A 20,354-nucleotide genomic window follows, 5' to 3' on the forward strand; every position below is an offset into this window, starting at 1 on the left:
CATACACTGTCATCTGAGGAGGGAACAGTGATCCAGGCCTGTTTTCTAAGGGAGACCAGTGGAAACACATGCATAGCCACATAGCACTCTGCACTACTTCTCTACATGGGCACTCCACATGAACTCAGTGTCTGTATTTTTGCAAGATACCCACTGCTACCCCACAGTACAGTGGGCTACTTTGTACTTGCTAGGAACGTCTTTTTCAGGGTATGTTTAAGCAGACTAGCTAGATCTCTGCTAATGCTTTCCTTGCTAATTCTCCATGTGAGATCTCCCAATAGGGCATTTTTAGTATGCACTAGAGTGCCCACACAAGTCTTTACTGCAGAGTAGCCAGAGATACGACTGCATGGATGCAGGCAGTAAAGCTTCATAGCCCTCCTGGGTATGTTTTATTTCTTAGAAGTTTATTTCTTAACAGATGTTTTCAAGACACAGTGGTGGAAGTGGCTGATACCTCTGGACAATGAAGGTTGACAATCTTTATTTTAGTCTCATTGGTTTAGGAAGACAACCCCCTTAGAACAGACAGAATGATTTCAAGGTAATGAGTTGTGAGCAGGGGAAAAGCAAAATTCACTGTTTTAAAATAGTTCCAACAAAACTTAAGGGTTTGCTTTTTACTTTTCTCAAACAATTTTCCAGGTTACTAGGATGAATGTTTCAGTCACTTATCTGACTGGGAGGTCAATGCTCCTTTGAATAGCAAATGGGTGCGGTGAACCTTTACTTCTCTCCCCTTGGACCCAGCTGCCTAAACACCGCTAAAAGAAGTTTGAACACAGATATGGCCTTGGCAGGGACACAGGAAAGTAGGACATGTGCTCTGGCCCAAATCTTTCTTTAGAGGAAGCCATGTGAAATCACAAACACATGTAGGAAGTCACAAGTGTAACTGGGACTGGGTCTCATGCTTAGAAGTTGCCTAAGCTCCTTTTTCTGTCAAGCCTAGCAATTATATTCCCCATGGCTGCTTTACCTCTGTCATTTAGCAGAGCAAGTAATGTACATCAGATCGAGCTGCTGTCATAGGTGGTGCGGCCACAGCTTGGGTCTTCTGATTTTGAGGGTGCCAGGACATCTACAGGGAGCATCTTGTTGATGTGGGTCCAGGTTATGGCGTTAGTGACAAATGTGGGGTTTTTTTACCTGGTTTCTTTTTATTTCAACTAAAATCTTTCAGTGTTGATGTCAAACCATTTATTATCATTAAATATGTGGATTCTAGTTTTGCTGGATAAGCTAATATATACTTTTGTAAGTGAAATTTTTCCTGTATGAAAAGGTGGAGATGCTTTTGGTAGTAGCAGAGTGAAGCTGGATTGCAGGTACTGTGTGGAGATCACATAGAATTTAAATACTTGGTTAGGTCTTCTAATGCTTGAATTTGAGCTTCTGCCTTAGGTTAAATGATCTGCACTGGAGGGATGAGTGAAGCACTTTGTGTTCTTAAACAGAAAACATGCAGAATTTTATATTTGTGTTTTATCATAATTGAAAGAAACACCAAAGCATCAAAGCACTGCTGTGGCCTATGGAGGATCATACTGGAAGTGTTGCTTTAATTATGAAAAACCAGCAGAACATGGAGTTCAAATGTGTGAAACAATGTAGTGTGTCATGATAATTTGGCACAGCGTGATGGTACACCTTAAGTTTGGCTAGAGGGGAGGGTGAATGTTTGAGAGGTACTGTAAGATGTGTTCTGCCATGAGTTGTCAGCAGCAGAGGTAGCAGCAATGAATTATGATGCCAGAGGGATGTTCCTCATGAATCTCCTCCCAAACCAAGAGGCAGCAGAATCAGGGATATCTGACAGGGTAGGATATGGGTGAGTAGAACTTAATGACCTGAGGGGAAAAGTCAAGTTGAAACAAGGAAATTTCTTGCAACAGGGAATGGGTCAGGTGCAAAATGTTCCCCCAGAACAGCGCTAGGTCTCTGGTCACACTTCCTGGCATATTCTTCAAATTACACCTTGGTAAAACACAGCATCAGCTTGTTGGAGTTCTGAGAACTATACTGTGGCTGACCTAAAGGGAAGCAAACTGACCTTGGCAACAAATGCACCCAGGAGTGCTGATACTGTGAACTGCAGAGTAATGCTTGAAGGTGGAACAAATAACTACAGGTGAAGCCTGCCCCTTTTTTCTGCAGGCCAAAACCTTCTCAGGCAGACTGAGTGACGCAGTATTTTGAATTCATCTCTACACACTGATAGGGAGTGATTTGCCTAGCTACCATTATAATATGGGCAAGGCTCATTCATATAAAAGCAAATGTAGTGTTCTACCCCTGTGCCTTGTGTATTTGCAAGTACAGACAAAGATAGAATTGATTCTTTATGTTATCTGAAGGCGGTCTTTAATGTCATGGATCCCATTTAAAAAAAAAAAACAAACTTTTGTAAAAAGCTTTTCTTTAAAAGCTGCTGCTTAAGTGTTTTTCTTTTTTTAGATTGTTTGGTGGTGTCTTGCTAATCTAGCTTAGCATCTGTTTTCTGGATAATGTTCATTAGAAGCTAAGCTTTACTATTTTATTTTTAAAAGGAAAAAGTTTAAAGAACAGAGGAGAAACCCTTGCAAATAATCAATTTCATTGACAGATTCTGCTGAAGTCTGACAAATCTATTTGTACCCTCTGTGATAGATGTGGATTCCTCAGCTGGAGTATAGTGCAATACACATCAATGGATGAGCCTGCAGACTAGTTAGTGGTTAAGAAGAGTTTTTTCCATAAAAATCTGAAGCCCTAAAGACCCTTAAATTTGTGCACCAATAAAATGTTTTTATCAGTTTGTGCAAATAAAGAAGTTAGTATTGTTAGTCGGCTGCATAGTCTGACAGCTATGAATAGAAATAGTGCGAAGTCATGCTGGAAACCTCTATATAAGCTTTTTACTTGGGCACTTAACTAAACTGAATGATACTGTTTGCAATACATCAGGAAGAAGATCCAAGTGAATTGCATAAATTTGTAGGTCAAAGGCTGGCTGCCAGGCCAGCTGCAGATTGCACAATTACTTCCTCTTCTGGTAAATTTGTGCACAGAGTAGGCTGAATTATTTGTTTCCAGACAAGGTATACAAGAGCAAACAGTAACATTGAGATAGATATATCTCAATATATGTATTCCATGTGATGTGTTTTGTTGGGATATCTATAAAAAAGAAGCCCCCAATTTGCTGTATATAATGTTCTTATTGTACAAGCAAATAAAGGACAGTGGGTTATGGTTGTACAGGAACAATTTCCTGTAAAGATTTGTACTGTGTGCAAAAATATGATAGAGCTTGTGGTTTTGCAAAGACATCCTGGCTTTATTTGCAGAGGTAGAGATCCTGGTTTTTCCAAATTCTTGTGGCAAATGGAGAGGATCTCCTCTTCTTGTTCATAGAGGAAAACTTTATTGCTGCAGGCTTGCACACATAGGAAGTATTCCTGATTTTTCTGCTTGTAAAGCTTGCCAGACCATCATATCTTTTCCTCTTGTATCTATGCTATGAGCAAGTATGGACTTCAACATCCTTGTTCTAAATATTTGACATGCAATACTGCCACATATTTAAATAGATTTTGAAAAACCTAGTAACAGGACAGTTTTAAATCACCTAACAGAAGAAATGCCTTAATTTCTCTGGAACCTTAAGTTTTCCTTGACTGATATGGATACGTTTGTTACCTGCCAATAAATATCTGGATAATATGTATAAAAGCCTTTGCTCCTGTCAAAAAAACAGTATGAGTTATTTAAGGTGCAAATACTACCTTGGATAAAGGCCCAGGTAACTTGAAAGAGACCTTAAAAACCATCCTTCAGTTTGACAAGTATTTACTGAGTCAGATTTTTGGAGGGATCACTGTTAGTTAAATTTCAAGTGAAACAATGGCTTAATATTTATTAAAACAACTTATTCTGGTGGAATTAAAATAGATTATGAAGTATCCTACTTTGATGTGGGTCTTGAGTACAGAATTCCTTCTCATGAACTGTTCTTATCTTTTGTATCACATGGTTGAAAGTATGTATCTTAACTGGGTATCAGCAGTCTTCCTGATTTCCTGGAGACTGTAGTTTCAAAACAGATGGCCTCAGATAAAAATATGCAGCACTTAAATCAGTGCCAAACCATTCAGTTCAAATAGTATTTCATTTGTTAAGGGTACTTTAAATTTAGCAAGCTGGATCCATTATTCCACTGAATTGAGTAAGATACCTTAGATGAAAGTCCTGGTATGTTTTAAGTTTTACAGGAAGTAGTCTGACTTATTTTACTGCTGCTGTGCAACAGGTTTAGAAGACTTTATCTCACTGAAGAAAAATATAAATGGAAGCCTATATTTTTCAGATACACTGTATCTATGCTGTAATAAGGTGAAACTAAAGCCATAAACTGTCAAAAGTAGGAAGAAAGTAATCACATTTTCTTGTCCTTTCATGGCCAAAAAGATCACTAGCTTTAAAACGAGCATACAGTGATACCCTATCACTTCTATTCCCACCAGTAATTATAACTAGTCTTTTTTTTCTTTTAAATACAGAGGTAAAAAACAGTTCTGCCACAAGAAGCACTGCATTTTATGAAGTCCTAGATCTTAATTTGCCCTGAGGGTTAAAAATGAAGATATTTGTTCAGTGCAGAACTTCTGCCATGCATGGGTAGTCAAATCAACATTACTAAGGTATTCATTCATTCATTCACAAGTTGGGAAGGGAAATATTCCTGCTGACTCATGCTTATAAGTATTTTCCTTGCTCCACCTCCATTCATTTCAGCTCCTCCTCTTGTCTCTTAATGCTGGTAACCTACTATATTTAAACAGCTGTCTTAGAGCAGAGGCAGGATTCAAGACTTGTAGTTTCGTTGGCTTTCCTGACTGTACAGGCATTTTCATAAAGATCTCACTTCTTGTTGGACTTGCTGCTAAAGGTAAGAAGGCTGTAAGTAGTTGTAGAGAGCTCTGCCTGACATACTGTAATATTGCTGTCTGACTATCACAGGGGTGTTTTTAGAAAGGTATTTTTATGTACCATAAGTATGGATTCATGTACTTTAATTGTGTTTGTGGGGTAACTGGCCTGGCATGTAAAAAGTGATAATGCAAATGGATAGGGAAAAACAAACTTCTGAAACTTTTAGGCAAATATAAAATGTAAAAGCTATTGAGATTTCTGGTTTTTTTAAAAGCACTAATTACATTTTTAAAACCGCTGGTGAAATGAATGGGTTGACGAAGAAAAGAAGATGAAGAAAACTGTTGCATTTGTGTTAGCACTGCTCTTGTTCAAATCTGAGTGTCATGGTAGCTCTTTCATTCCCTTCCATTATTTATATATACTGACTGCACTGCTCTCTTGAACTCTCCCCACGTGCTGTACCGGTCACACTTGGTGGTTCTTGCTTGGGCAAAAGTCTCATCGATGTTCTAGGGAGAGCTACTTGCTCTGGTGTGCAGACTGATGTGACTTGGCTTTTTATTTCTGCTAAAGATCACTTAATGTCATTGTCTTGCTAAATGCGTCTTTGCTTTTTCTTTTACTCACTTAACCTGTTTCGGTTGTGCAGCCTGGAACTACTAGGAGCCACACTGACTGACTTTGTGAGCTATAGTCCCTCTAGGCTTTAGGCTGTGTCGGGGAGGCATGCAGAGTTTGGTCCAGAATGAGCTGGGTGCTTTTCCAAGCCAGAACAATTATGTAACATTGCATAGACACTGAAATGCTTTGGAAGCAGTGAGGAGATAAATTGTGGAGATTGTGGCATGCTTCCAAATGAAGAGGAGGAAAGAGACACCCATTTAAAGTAGGAAGCCTAAAGCAGGAGCCAGAACAGGGATCTGTGTCACTAAGCTGTGACTAAGTGTGAGTGCCCAGGAGCCTACTCTACATAAAAGGAGGGTGAGAAGGGTAGTCTTGGGTTTCATGCTAGCTCAGGCTTTCTCTTGTTAACTATTTCCGTGTAGATTTGAAATGGACTTCGATGTCCTGTATGCTTTCCAATAGCCTCTGCAAGAACAGGCTTTCATCTGCTACACTATATTAGTTGTACAGGTTATCGAGGTATATGTAGTCCCTTGATTCTAAGATTGCAAAAAAAAAAAAATTTTTTTAAATAATCCACCTTTACTTCTAATGACAGGAAAAGTGAACATTTGGCTTGAAACTGAAATGCCTGAGATGCTCTGAGCTTAGTTTTATTCCCAGAAGTCAAACATTTAGCCTGCGGGATGGGAACAGGTATGGACAGGTTTAGCACCTGGTTCACTTTCTACTTAAAAAAGAATTATTATGAATTATAGAGGCAACAGCTATAGGATGTAGAAGGGACTTCTCCCATTTGTAGAGACATGCTAGGATAAACAGAAGCATCTCTGATAGTTAATCTTGTGCTGATAGAATTATCCAGTGTCAAAACTTTAGGAAACAAAGTGCATAGCACTAAAATAGTCATTATGGGCTTTTGTGAACCCAAATCCTGAATAAAACCATGACTAAAAATGGTCATGTATGTGCATGGATCTAGTAATTTCATCAGAATAACAATTGTGCTCCTCTAGCCATTAGTTTGGTTTAGTTCCAGCAAATGCTTCTTTTTTTGTGTCAGAAGGTGCAGAATGGAGGAGGGTGAAATGAAGAGACCATTATCACTGAGCCTGCGGCTGCTTGCTTTGCTCTTTGAGGGTGGGGTAGGGTGGTATAGTGCAATGGCCAGGAGCCAAGGCAACCTTCCTCTAAAGGAAACAAGAATGCCAGGCTGGCTTCTGCTGTCTTGTGCCTTTTTTTGTCCCCTTCAGGGTCCCCCAGAAAAATGCGGACACGCAACAGCATGACTTTGCACCCAAGTCTTACAAACGGGCTTGCAGGCTCATTATTTTTGTGCTGGCTTTGCTCTCCTGGAACTGTTGCCATGTGATGTACAGGGTTGGTTCAGCAGTCCTTGCTTCCAGCAAAAATCCCATGGATGTTGCTGGGTTACCACTGTCTACAGAGTGCAGTCTTTCTGTGCATGCTGCTGTGGAGTGCTATGGAACAGAAACCTGGAAGGTTGCTTCCAGAGATCTTGCTTCCCTCTTCCAGACTCCCAATAGTTTCACAGAAATAAGATGTGCACTCTGCATTAGAAAAATTAATAAGAACTTGTCTTCTTGTGTAGTACAGCCATGGAGAGGGTTTTATTTCTCACCATGGAGAAGAAACCTCTGCTAACCTTCAGATAGGTACTGTGATTTAGCTGGTTTGAGGGGAATACCTTACTCGTCTCACCAGTGTCCTGTTCCTTTGGTGTCTCTGGCCATCTCAAGTGCTAGTGCTGAATTCTACCAATTGCAACTCTGGAGTTTTGTGGTAGGGAATTACTTGGGGGTAAATTTACACAACTATCTGCTGAAGGTGTTGCAGGTTTTTGTTCATGCGACAGCCTAACCAGAAGTGTGGGGAAATATTTGGGCAGTTAGGCTGTGTTCCTGTAGCTACCAGGGTTGGGTTAAATATGCCTTAAGGGGTTGATGCATGCCTTGGTATGGACACAACACATGGAAGTGTTCATCTTCTGTAGTGTGTGCATCTAACTTCAGGTCTCAGTTAAACTGGAAACGTACATTTCCTTGAAATGCAACTCTCTTCAAAGTTAGACACTTGAAACAACTTAAATTAGAAAGCCTGACTGTTATGTCTTTTAAGTGGTTCTTGCCCTGTCAGGCAAAATGCATGAGTCTCCTAGACTAATGCTTAGTTAAGTGTAATAGGCAACCAGTAAGTGTTACTAAACCGTGATCAAAAAATTGGACAAAGCTGCTAGTTTGAATTTGGCTTGTAAGCCTTGTGTGTCTCTATTCGGATAAACCCAGTCCTCTTGGAAGAGCTCTGTCGAGCCTGGTGATGGCTGTATATTGGTGTATATGAGAAGAATTATCACATCCTTGCAGGCAAATGTACTTAAAAGACTCCTCCTGAAGCCTGGGATTCTGCAAATCCTAAATTTACCTGTGGCTTTCTGGCTGCTCATTCAATCACCAGGGTCTAACTGCATTATTGTAGTTGCTGGTGATGTAAATGTCAGGCTTAAAGTTGAGCCATTACGCTTGTAGGATGACATTTGCTGCAATACCTGTGTCAAAGGCAGTGATGTGCCAGACCTTATGGGAGTGTGCGGCGCGCTTGCCAAAGATCTTTTTGCACTTGAAAAGGGTGTGGAGAGCATGCCCAACTGAATAAAGTCATGCCATTCAGTGGATTTTTTTCTTAGCTTTCCAAAATGAGTAATGTTTTCAGAAAAGACTGTTTTCTGTAGAATAACTTAAAAGCTTATGCTGAATTTCAAACCTTCAATTTTACTGTTTTAAATAACTCTTTCACTTCTCTGGATTAGTGACAGTATAGCTGAATTCCCTAGGAAACTAAAGTCATTATTTGACATGGTAGGAGTCCTGCAGGAATGGAAAAAAACTTTGATTCACTGACTGTTCATGGTGGTGCAGATAGTCAGATGAGTTTTGTAGATTCCACTCTAATGACACCTTAGTCTCCAAGATAATAAATTTATGGTAAACTTATTTTAAAGACTTGTTATTTACCTGCTTAGACCTAGAACTCTCTATTTTCTGGAAAATTAAGAATGAAGGTTCAGGAACTAAACTAGTACTTATCAAAAACCCTTTTAGTGATGGAATGGCACATATTTGAAAATGCAGCCAAAAGTTTTCCCGTCTTTGAGCAGAAGACTTGAGTGAGGTTTGCTCTACTTATCAATACATGCACAAATTGCTTTAAAAAGTACAAAGCATTCATGAATGGGTTCATAATTATGGAAATAATATTTTTCTATTTTTCTACACAGTATTGGCAGAAGTGAAGTTTTCTTTAACAAGATGCAACAGATCAGTTACTGTAGTCGGGGGTTACTGAAGTTGCCAGCTGTTTTGGAGGGCCTGGAATTTGAGTGTGGAAGAGAAAGATAAGGATAGTCTTTTTTTTTTAATGGTATAATCAGGGAATCATCCTCTAGGTTTTGTGGGCAGGAGGAGAAAAAGATAAACAGGCCTGTCCTGAGTGTAGAAGTGTAATGTGATGGTCTACAATGCAAGGATAATGCTTCAGGTCAACCTGGGTTTGTAGGCTATAGAAGTCATGTGTTTTGTTAAAAAAAAAAAAAAAAAAAAACAAAAAAAAAAAACACAAAACAAAACCAGGTAATTCAAAGCACTTTTTTAACAGGTAGACTCTAGAACCTAAATGCTTCCAGACAGGAAGATGTATGGATTATTGAACAGACCCCAGAGTAAAAGTGGGTTCAAGCCACTGCCTGTCGTGATTATAGGTAAGTTTTCTCCTGCCAGCATTGCTGTTTTCTCTAGTGCTGTTGTTGCTATGGACTTGTGGTCTTCAGCTCGTTCCACGTGTTCTTACTCAAACCAGAAATGCCTGGCCACTGTTTCTGCCTTCTCTCCCTGACAGCCAAAGTTTCTCTAGTACTAAGAAAAAGACCACTGAGAGTTGTGGGGAGTGGGAACTAGGTATTTGACAAATTAAAACACGTGCTACTTTTTTAAATAGAAAAATTGGTAACCTTGTGGGCATCAGTTTAGCTGGGCCTGGTTTTTCTTGGTTGGATATTTAAAAGGGTTTGAAACTTCTTCACTACAGATAGTTAATCAACCCACTGTGAAGTGATTATCTGTAGTGCTTGAATTGAAGGTGTGTTTGTGTTATCTTTTTTCCCCATTGTGTGTTTAGAAGGTGCTTCAGATGCTGTTAATATCTCAATTTTGCATAGATGTCTTACCTTTTAAAGTGTAAGTCAGCTACACTGATTTTATACAGATTTAATAGAATGGTGAAAAACTAGGTTTTCTACCAGTTTAGAAAGCAGGTTATGTAGTAACCGTCCTGTCTCCCTTGCAAGAGGGGAGCTTTGTAATGTGAGGTGATCTTTGGAGCAAAGTATGAGTAGTGATGTTAGTACCTTCCCCTCTGTGGCCAATCATGAGCTGTGCTTGAGCACAGGTGTTGGACCCTGTTCATCTAAGCATGTGCTTAAATACTTTGTAGAGCTGGGTTCCTTCCTTATCCGTCATCAAAGTTATAGCCCCCAAGAGAACTAGTCCAAAGTTAGTGCACCACTTAAATTGCACTTAATCCTTGATAAAGCAGGTTTGAGAAGGACACTACTACCAGCAGGTTCTAGTCTGAGAGTGACTTTGTACTGCCCAGTTGTACAAGTTTTTCGGTGGGAGGGAGGATATTTTGGTACATCCCTAGTGCACCTATGCAGGGACCCAATGGGGATATATCACTAGAGCCTCAGAAGCACCAGTGTGAAGATGTGTGCTCTGAGGAGGCTGTTGGACTGAAGAAACTCAGCTGTTTCACAGCAGCTGGACATTGCACACAGGTTCTAGCTACTTCCCCAGGCCCTGCTCTGAGAAGACTGTGGACTTCCTGTGCTGTGCTGGCAGCCTCATGAAAGCAGTTGCCTTCTAGAAGTAGCCTTTGCTCCAGATGCTCATGCATGCAGCATGGGCACTGTGTTAACACAGCCTGCTGCAGGCTGCTGTGTCACTTCAGCTCTCCTCCCCTACATCGTCACTGCATTATGTAATGGTGGTTAGTCACATAGTAGTGAGCAGCAAAGCCTGAGCATCCAGAGAGGCTGACACCTAGTTACGCAGACACTGTAAAATATTAAACATACTGGAGAACAGCCATGTGAAAACTTTTCACAGGCTACTCTCAATGGCTTTGGAGTTGCATATATCAACTTTTTCCACTTGCTGTTGGTGGTCAGCAGGAGGAGTTCAGTCATTCAGCAATTTGTTCGAAGTGTGGTTTTTGGGGGGTGGCGTGGTGGTGGTGTGTGTCCTGGCATGACACAGAGACTTTTATTCCTTAACACACTGCCTGCAGTACCATAGTAGGGCTGGTTCCCATTTAAAAGGGTCCTCAAGACCTGTTAATCAAACAGGCTATTGTTGGATAGCCCTGATTAGATGGGGTTTCTTACCGAGCAGAGCTATTTCCCCTTCACTTTAATTGTCACTCTCTTTTCTGGACCTACTCTGTATCCTGTGCATAATGAACTGGTGTGAAATGTGCATTCAGGAGAGCTGAGACCCCCAGTCAGTATGTGACCAGCCTTTAAACCTTTATGGAAGTTAATGAGCAATAACTCAATTCTTCAGCATGCTAGAGACTTCAAGGTTCAGGTGAGCTTAACCTCTGGCTTGTTCAACTCAATGTCTTCTGAGCAAGCTCTTAAGACCTTGCAATGAAAATAGATGCAACTGAGGATGAAAAGGGGGACATAAGAGTGTAAAATTACTTCCCCAGCTGCATCTAATAGGTGCGTGGTCAACTTGGAGTAGAAGGTCCCCTGTATCTGCAGCAGTGTCTTATCCTTTGAACTGGTCTGGATATTAGAAGTACTTCTCAAATGGCTGCTCTATCTGCAGGAGTATTTATTCTTCTCCGTTGTGTCTTTTTAGGAAATGGACCTTCAGGAATCTGTCTCTCATACTTGCTGTCAGGCTATGTCCCTTACTTAAAAAGACACTCTATTCATCCTCATCCCATTCTTCAGAGGAAACTGGAAGAGGCACCAGATATCTCAATTTTGGACCAGGTTTGTGTGAAGGGAAACAGTATAACATCATAGTAAAGCATCCTAGGGGTATATTTTAAGTGATATATATACTGAATTTTCAAAGTACACAGACAGAATGAGCCTTAAGCAAAGTACTTCTAGCTGTCCAGCTCTCTCGTGTATGAAATGCCAGCATTGCTGCTAAGATCCTTGAGGTAGTTCTTGGGCAATAACAGGCTCTGTGCCAGTAAATGAGCTTCACAGAACTCCAAAACCACTGATTGGGAATACTGGAGTGACAAGCAGTCTGCTGCCTAGCAGGACACACATTTTGAGCATTCGATCTGTCTCTTTTAGGATTTGGAGTATCTGTCTGAAGGCTTGGAAGGACGATCCCATAGCCCTGTGGCTCTTCTGTTTGATACTCTTCAGCGTCCAGACACAGACTTTGGTGGAACAGCAGAATCTGTCCTCACTTGGTGGCATGAGACTAACAGAGCCATCCCCCACCTGGTTCTTGGCAGAAACGCTCCTGGTGGTGCCTGGCATGTATGTGACTTGAAGCCTAACTGCTTAGGTCTGCATGTTGTAAGATAGCCAAATGTGTTGACTGGAGAGGCAAAAGCTCCCTTAATATGCCAGTCAGCTATGCTTGATTTTATGTATGTAGACAAGTGAAAGTTTAAAAGGGAAAAAAGCATGAGAGGCATTTATATTTCCAGTCTATTGTTCTTTTTGGAGAACATGGATGGTTTTATCCATGACAGCAGATCAGAGGAAATCGCTGATTTCATGATCTGTGCCATATTGAAACATGACAAAATTACATTTCACTTCCTACATTAAATTACTGAAAGTCTTTTTACGGTGTTTCTTGTTTCAGTCTATCGAGGGCTCTATGATTACCCTGAGCAGAGGGGACTGGATGGGACTCCCAGATCTCCCATTCAAAGACTGGCTAAAGCAAAAGAGAAGGTAAGAGATCTATGGTGTGATTATTTGCAAACATTGGAGGTTATTTGGGATCCTCAAGTGGAGTGGACTTCTTGAATGTAGCTACCCATCTGTTAATAGATGTTTCTAGTGAGAGAAAGGACACCCTCCCACCCCCCAGTAAAAGTCCACTCTGCATTCAGTGATTCAGGTAAAGTTGCAGTGCTGCTTGGAATGTGTCCTTCTCAACATCCACCGGGGAGATGGATCACAGAGACCATGAGTTCTGAATAAACCTTGGAAAAGGCATGGTCATCTGACTTCTATGTCTACTGCTGCTGTCCCTAATGACTAAGATCATCATCTCGGCTACTGTGCATCCTGTGAGGTGCTTCCGCTCTTGAGAAGCGTAACAATTAAGCTTAAAAAGTCCAGGAGTTAAAAATGGAATGGAAGCAAGATGTGAGAGGAAGGTATAAATGAGCAACCATGTTCTTAGGGATGGGATTCATGCTAGAGAAAGCTGCCTCTGTCCAACAGCTTGTGGACCTTTATACACCAGCTAAGCTATCCCTGAAGTCAGGGAAACTAGATAAGTCTTCTCTGGTAGTGCCAGGAGAGATGGCTTTAGGATACATTCAGTGGAAGAGGGGCAAAAGTCCAGTCTGTTACTTAACTGCTGCTTGACCTTTGTTTGTACTATATTACAGAGGCCTCAGAAACAATAGAGCCACAGCAGAAGACATTGCTCAATATTACCAACACTATGTGATGAAGAAAGGACTGCAGAAGAACTTCAGCTGTGATACTGTTGTGACCTCTGTGAAGAAAGTGAGTGCAGAGAGCATCTCCAACCACGCACAAAAAGATCTGCAGGAGAGTAGTGACTCACTCTGGAACCTCAATGAGAAAAGTACAGAGGTCTTTCAGGTGGATGGATTTTTCAAAACTGTGAAAGGTGATAAAGAGCCCTTCTCTATCTATGCAGAGAATGTGGTCTTAGCTACGGGAACATATGATGGTCCTACATGGCTTGGGGTCAAGGGTGAGAACCTTTCCTATGTCCATCACCAACTGTCTGCCCTAGAGGAAGCAGTGAAGAACATCGGCGTCATGTCAGATCCAGTCTTGATTGTAGGTGCTGGTCTGACAGCTGCTGATGCGATTCTCTTTGCTCACCATTGCAATATTCCAGTAATCCATGTTTTTCGGAGGCGAGTCAGTGATCCAGGTCTTATTTTTAACCAGCTCCCCAAAATGATGTACCCTGAATACCACAAAGTCCATCAGATGATGAAAGAACAGTCAGCTGCTTGTGCTGGGCCCTATGAGTGTTACGTTAGCTTTCCTGAACATCATGTACTATCCTTTGGCAAGGACAAGAAATGTATCATTCAAGACAAGAATGGCTACCAGAAAGCTTATAAAATTTCCATGGCTCTTGTTCTAACTGGCTCAAACCCCAACCTCTCCTTTCTGCCAAATAATGGCATGGACTTGGCAATGGACAGTGACCAACCAGTCAATCCAAAGAGGAATCCCATAGATGTTGACCCATTCACCTATGAATGCACTCAGGAGAAAGGGCTTTATGCTCTAGGACCTCTAGCTGGAGATAACTTTGTACGCTTTGTACAGGGAGGGGCTCTGGCTGTTGCCAGATCTCTGTTAAAGAAAGCAAACAAAAATCCCCCCTAACGAAAATCCCTATGCTGACTGCATCTGAATGGGTTACTGCTGTTTTCTTAGAGAAGCAAGTCCTCTGACTTGTACATCCTCAAATGTAAAGCCCACTCCTGGTATTCTCCAAGGTTATGCAGAGAGTTACTAAGTTCTTGCTGAGTTATTTGAGAAGATTAAGTCACCAAATACAGAGTGGGTTTCATACACAGCAGTACCTGGGGATTCAGTTCCTGTCCTGCTTAGCTGTGCATGAAGGCTGCAGGGACTTTGAATCTTGTGCCTGGAAAAGCAGAGGGCAAGATAGCGATTGCTCTTCTGTGTAACACCTTCCAGGTTGCTGAAAACTGAATTGGGGAACAATCAACGTTAATTATTGCCAGACAGCAGGCTGACAACCCCATGCCCGTCCGTGTCTTAGAGTGGTTTTTTTCATAAAACAAAGTAAGCTGATGTGGCTTTGCTCCTGATTTGGAGCTGTTTTGCTCCTGTGGCTTGGCTGTATGGTCTTATTGGACCAGAAATCACTGAAAGATGGTGCAGGTACCTCTCTGGCACATGAAATGGTACTTTGCAAATAAAAACTGACATAGAAACAGTCAAAACTGTATTGTCTCCCTGACACCAGCAACACTAATATCTAATATATTTTTAATCAGGAGATTCCTCTGATGAATTTTTCTCCTTCTTGAGAAGGAATGGTACTGACTTACAAACACTTGGTTTGCCATCCTGCAGCTTTCTACTTCCTAAATCCTAAAACTGCAATAGCCAAATTCTTGGCAGCTGCTGTAGAGACAGCAGAACTAAAGGGGAGCTACTGGTCTGTCTTGTAACTGCCCAGGTACTGTATGGAGCTTCTGCTGCACAGAGTATTTCAGAAAGATGCAACATATTTTGTGAATTTCTAATTTAATATGTTTAAGAATACTATTTATGTAAAGGGGAAATGGACACAGTCACTTTTTGGTAGTTTTATGCTATATATAACAATTTCTTAATACTAGTTTTCCAAAAGATTTTTATTGGCAAAATATTTTGTTACAGGCTTTCAGTTAGTGTTTTGAATGAGCTGGGGTGGGTGGGTACTGTGTGCCACTGAAACTCACTGACATGACCAGATGCTGCACAAGTCTCTGGAAAGCTGAGTATGTGGAGACACTGGCTGTTTGTAAATGAACCAGCCTTGAGCTGAGATGTGCAAGAAGCTTGTCTGTGGTGTGGCTGTATCACACTTGAATATTTTTGTTACTGACTATTGTATGAAATTTTTCAATAAAATTATTTCAGACATAGTCTGTGTTTGGTTTTTTTAACTCTGACTTTGAATCTTTGACCCAGAGAAGATTTAATGAACTGTTCATCAGCTTCCTGGCAAGCACCAGCATGTGATTTGTGCTTGCTAAATCCTGCAGCTTTCTGCTCCCTGGGAGCACAACACTATGGATTTGCTTTCTGTTTGTCTTTTCTCTCCAGTAGGATGGAGAATCCTTGTGGAGTACTTTGGTGGTGTCTGTCTCTTGTTAGGCTAAAACACAATACCAAACCAAGTTATTTGCCAGGCATGTTCTTGCCTAGAGGATCTTAGGTCTCTTTCCTGTTGCCTACTGTCTTCTCCTGTCTGGAAAAATGCTGAATCAGGGCCTAGTCCAGTAAGCCAATAAGACAGTTTAGATCAGAAGGGACATTTGAAGGTCTCTGGTTCATTCCCTCCCCACTGCCCCAAAATAGGGCAAGCTTTGAAGTTAGACCTGGTTGCTCAGTGCCTTGTTGAGGAGAGCTTTGAGCATCTCCTAGGATGGAGGTTGTACTAGCAATATTTGATTGCCCATTCAACATCTGACCACCTTTGAGAAATGTGGAGTATTTCCTTAACTGATTGCAGTGTGCCCCTATTGCAGCTTATCTCCTGCCTCTTGGTTTGGTGTGGGGTTTTGTTTGGGTGTTTGGTTTTTTGTGGGTTTGTTTTTGTTTCTTTTTTTACTGCACAGCTCTGAGAAGAATCTGGTTCAATGTGTTAAAACACCAATCCTCATTCTTCTCTGAAGGCTGTGACTGGAGGGCCCTCAGGATTTTGTGGGCACGGAAGTGTTGTGTGTTCTGTGTAATTACTTATCGGCCAGAGGGGTGGTAATGCCCCCAGGGCTCTCTTGGGTAGCATTGCTCTAAATGAGGTGGTAGCTGTTCCCCTGAAGCTGTTATCCTGGCAATATGGGGATTTCTGAGCATGGATAATGTGGTCCTGTGCCATCTTACATGTATTTTGTACTCCCCAGAAGAGATGAACTGATACTGCTTTCACCCTGCCTTATGCTCCTCTTGAGAGCTTAGGTCCCAAGCAGTGTAGGATTGTGCTGTTCTGCAGGAGAGGAACAAATTTTTTCTTTGCTAGAAAAAAATATCAGTGATCAATGTTCACCTTGCTAAAAATATTATTTTCAGCAGGTCTCAAATTCCTACATCAAAAGCAAATGAAGCCGAGAACAAAAGCCAAAGGGCATCTTAAAAAAAAAACAACAAAACAAAATAAATAAAACAAAACAAAAAAAAATTAAGGGCATTGTAGTGTGCTGGGAATGAGGGCATAGGATTGGTGTCAAGTAAAATGCTACTCTTCCCATCACCAAGGTCAAAGTCACTGTGTTCATGCTGATCATTCTTGTATTGTGTTACAGTGATCTAATTTGCCCTGTGCTGGGGAGCTCCTAACCAGGTCAGCAGCCTGTGACTGTGTTTTAAATAGTTGGCTTTCTTGTCTGAGAGGGATGAGCTGATTGCCTGCCCTATGTAGGACCAGAAAAATAAGTGGTTTTTCATAACTGATGCTTAGAAAATATCCTATATTCTGCCCCAGAGGGATGTCAAAGCAGACAATAGCAGACGTGGTGGTTTACTCATCAACAAGAAGTCCTCAGGGCAAGGCTGTGCAGTGTTAATCCAAGTTGTCATTCAGGTCCTTGTGTCCAGGGAGGCAACATGAATTATTGTTCCAAAATAATCAGCCATGAGAGTCAACAGATACGAGCTTTGTTATGTGTGGGATTCACCTATGCATTACAACCCTCACCTATGCATTATAACCCTCACCTACAGCATACGACAGGACCAGGAAAAAAACCAGTTTCCTCCTAGGCCTTCTGCACATCACATGCCACTGGTGGGAGTGACGCCGCTTCATCAGGCGAGATACTAAATGCTTTCACCACTGTTTCCATTGCTGCACGTGAGGCCCAGCCGGGAGGTTACCTTGGTGAGTTGGCTGGCTATTGAAGATTGGAGACCATTCTGCTTCATTCTCTGTTCCCTGCAACTCCTTTGGTGTCTTCTCCATGCTGCCCAGTGGGAACCTTCTGCAGCCATGGTGACTGGAGCAGGTCAGTCTGGGAAACCTCAAGCGACTCCCTGCTCTGCTTTATTCAGATGGAGCAGCTTTATTTTCATTTAGACCCTGGCTGCTGCTAAGAGGTGATGTTCATCACTGCGCAACTAGGGCTCCATGTCAGGCACCCATTTTCTGTCCTTCAGGGCTCCTCAGACTCCTTTGGTTTCCTCCCTGAACTAATCAATCCCCAGTTTGTGTCTTTGCAGAACAAGCTCTTGAAACATGCTGGCACTTCCCAGGAACAGTGGGAAATTATGCACCAGGAACAGAAACAAGCGTTTGAAGTTTACCAACGGAACTGTGGGTTTTTTTATTTTTATAGTGCTCATGAGTCCTTGTAGTCAAGGCTAAGGTGTTTTAAATAAACATGCTTGCAGGCATGGCAGAACCGACTGTACAGGTCTGAAGTCAAGTACCTCTTATTATGCACTTAACGTACAAACTTACTGTGTCTACTTTTTGCTTTGGTGAAGGACTTACAAGATGTCAGAGCGAGTTCGTTGTGAGCTTTTGCTTCCTAAATGATAAGGGTACCCTCTTTTTAAAAAGAGACATCTTATATATATCATCTGGATTGAAATTATTTCTGTAAGATAGTCTTAGGAACCCCTTTGGTTGTTCAGCATTCACTTTTTTTGGCCACACTTTTGTCTTTTGAGCACAGGACTAAATCCAGCCACAACTTGGACAGACCACTCTATTTAAAAGGTCTACAGAGCATTATATTATATTGCAAGTCTGATGATTGCCTAAGTCTTAAAGACCCTTATATAACCCTCTATGAGGACCCTCTGTAAGGACCCTTAGGGAGCTCTCAGACTGTGGTGGCTTAAATTAACCTTCTTTATTTGTGAAATGCAGATATTTGTGGGCAGGCCTGCAGCTAGCTCATCACTGCTAACTGACAGCTCCTGAGGTTGTGCTGAGCTGCTTGTAAATGGGGGGCACTTGGGGAGTGGACGTTGCTTGGTGGGGGACTTCTAGCAGAAGGGGTTTCCAGCTGGAACCAAGCCTGGAGGATCCAGGGGAAAACATCTGACTTCCAGGGCTCTGAAGCAAGCCATGAGGGTCAAACCAAGCTCCTTGTTAGAGAGTGGCTAAGTGGGAAGTAAAAAGAGGGAGCGCAAATTTTGTTGATATTGTTGGCTGGATCCTGCCTTCTGCCAGAGCCTGGAAAGCTGCATGGATCCTCTGTCCAGGAAGAGTTTCCTTTGCCGTCCCTGGGACCAAGCCCTGAGGGCCAGGACAAAACCTGGATCCTCTTCTATGCAGCTTGGAGATGGGGAGATTCTGCTCTGGCATGGGAAGCAAAACATCTCACGGCATTTCTGCCTTTGGCCATACGAATGTGCCCTTCTGCTCCGTATGGGTACCCATATTACAAAGCTTGGCTCAGAGAAGCAGGACCTACTAATGTATTGATTTACAGGAGCCTGTCTGAAGAAGGGCAGGCAGCTCCTGTGAACTTTTTGTGAAGGAAGCAGAATGGATTTTGTTTTCCAGCTCAATTTTTGCTGGTCGCATTCATGTCTTGGAAGCGCTGTTGACGGTTCTGCCTGATTTTAATGGCTATGCTGCAGCAAGCTGGAAATGAGGGAAAGGAGGGGAATGCTGAGCCAGGCAGCATGCATGCAGGGGCAGAGTGGCCCTGCTTTGTAACTGGCATCATTGCCAGCCAGTGAACCCTGTTGGGAAGGTGCAAGCACTGTTTAAGATATTTACCCTGCAGGTGAACTTCTACATCTCAGTCTCACTGGAAGCAAAGGGGCTGGTGAAATAACCACAGGAATCACCTTTATAAACTGGGACACAGCTGCAAAGTGCTGCAGTCCCTGCAGCAGCTGGCAGAGCCAGGATGTTTGATTACAGCCTGGCTGTCTCCAGGGGTAAACAGAGCTGGTCTGGGCACGGTGTTATACCACAGCCAGGTCAGAGGGGGTCTGCTTGGTGAAATAGCAGCTAACTGCAAGCCAGGAATGAAAAGGCAGTTTAACAGGGGTTGTGAGTGTGTAAAGTTACTGCTGATGACGAAGTGCGGATTTTGGGATATTACAGTGGGTAAGTCTCCAAATTTGAGTTGTGCTTTTATAGGCCACTGAACCTTTTGCCAGCAAGGCAAACTTTAACCAGAGGACAAGCAAAAGGCAAGATGAAATCATTCCTTTAATGGCAAAGAAATAGAAAAGCAGGAGAGCTGTGCCTTTTTATGAGACCACAAAGTTTCAGGCCTAAAACATTCATTCCTTTTGAGAGCCAGCCCAGCGGAGCAATCCTCATTTGCAACTTGGCATTAGTATCTGAGCTGTCCAGTATTACCGTAACTCCGAGTCAGCAGAGGCCTCAGAGGCATAGATAGCTTTCAAAGCTAATAAACCAACTGATAGATCTTTCAGCTGAAAAAGCCAGCAAATTTTTATGTCAGAAAAAAATTCCGTGGTGTTTTTTCTGGGGTAATAAATGGACTTTTCAGTTTAAACACTGAGGTCTAGCAAAAACAAGCAAATGACAAAGTGGTGAGATGCTGAATGCAGATGCCCCAGTGGCTGCAGTGCTGGGAGCACCATGGGCTGTGCCAGATACAGCCCATCCCTTGCAGGGCATCCTGCTAGGGGAGCAAAGGGGACATGTGCTGTATGGCCTCATCCAGCCAGGAGGAAAGGCGTACGTGTGATAGGCATCGTGACATGGAGGGGGGTGAGAAGTTTGTCTTCTCAAGCTGCAACAGTGGCTGTAAAAAAGATGAATGAGTCAAGTTGCACAAAGGTAACTTAGCAGTGT

At 42.1% G+C, this 20,354-nt stretch overlaps 1 protein-coding gene across 2 annotated transcripts; it reads left to right on the forward strand.

The window, feature by feature from the left end:
- Nucleotides 1-4,782: 4,782 nt before the first annotated feature.
- Nucleotides 4,783-15,489, forward strand: OSGIN1 (oxidative stress induced growth inhibitor 1). 2 transcript variants are annotated; one of them, XM_075101697.1, is made up of 6 exons: nucleotides 4,784-4,933; nucleotides 9,217-9,319; nucleotides 11,484-11,620; nucleotides 11,939-12,130; nucleotides 12,465-12,556; nucleotides 13,225-15,489. In XM_075101697.1, exons 2-6 carry the CDS (start codon nucleotides 9,235-9,237, stop codon nucleotides 14,210-14,212), a joined length of 1,494 nt encoding a protein of 497 aa, XP_074957798.1. In that variant the 5' UTR covers nucleotides 4,784-4,933; nucleotides 9,217-9,234; the 3' UTR covers nucleotides 14,213-15,489. The 2 variants fall into 2 exon arrangements, with proteins under 2 accessions (XP_074957799.1, XP_074957798.1); XM_075101698.1 differs by lacking the exon at nucleotides 11,939-12,130 and having other exon boundaries at nucleotides 4,783-4,933.
- Nucleotides 15,490-20,354: the final 4,865 nt, after the last annotated feature.

Source organism: Phalacrocorax aristotelis, chromosome 8 (genome assembly GCF_949628215.1).
Source record: "Phalacrocorax aristotelis chromosome 8, bGulAri2.1, whole genome shotgun sequence".
NCBI classification, from domain to species: Eukaryota; Metazoa; Chordata; class Aves; order Suliformes; family Phalacrocoracidae; genus Phalacrocorax; species Phalacrocorax aristotelis.

What these genes read in the sequence shown, in the direction of transcription:
- OSGIN1 (XM_075101697.1), top strand. Translation starts at nt 9,235, where the DNA reads ATGCTTCCAGACAGGAAGATGTATGGATTATTGAACAGACCCCAGAGT. An exon ending in ACTGCCTGTCGTGATTATAG is followed by an intron (nt 9,320 to 11,483) that starts GTAAGTTTTCTC and finishes GTGTCTTTTTAG; the next exon opens with GAAATGGACCTTCAGGAATC. An exon ending in ATATCTCAATTTTGGACCAG is followed by an intron (nt 11,621 to 11,938) that starts GTTTGTGTGAAG and finishes TGTCTCTTTTAG; the next exon opens with GATTTGGAGTATCTGTCTGA.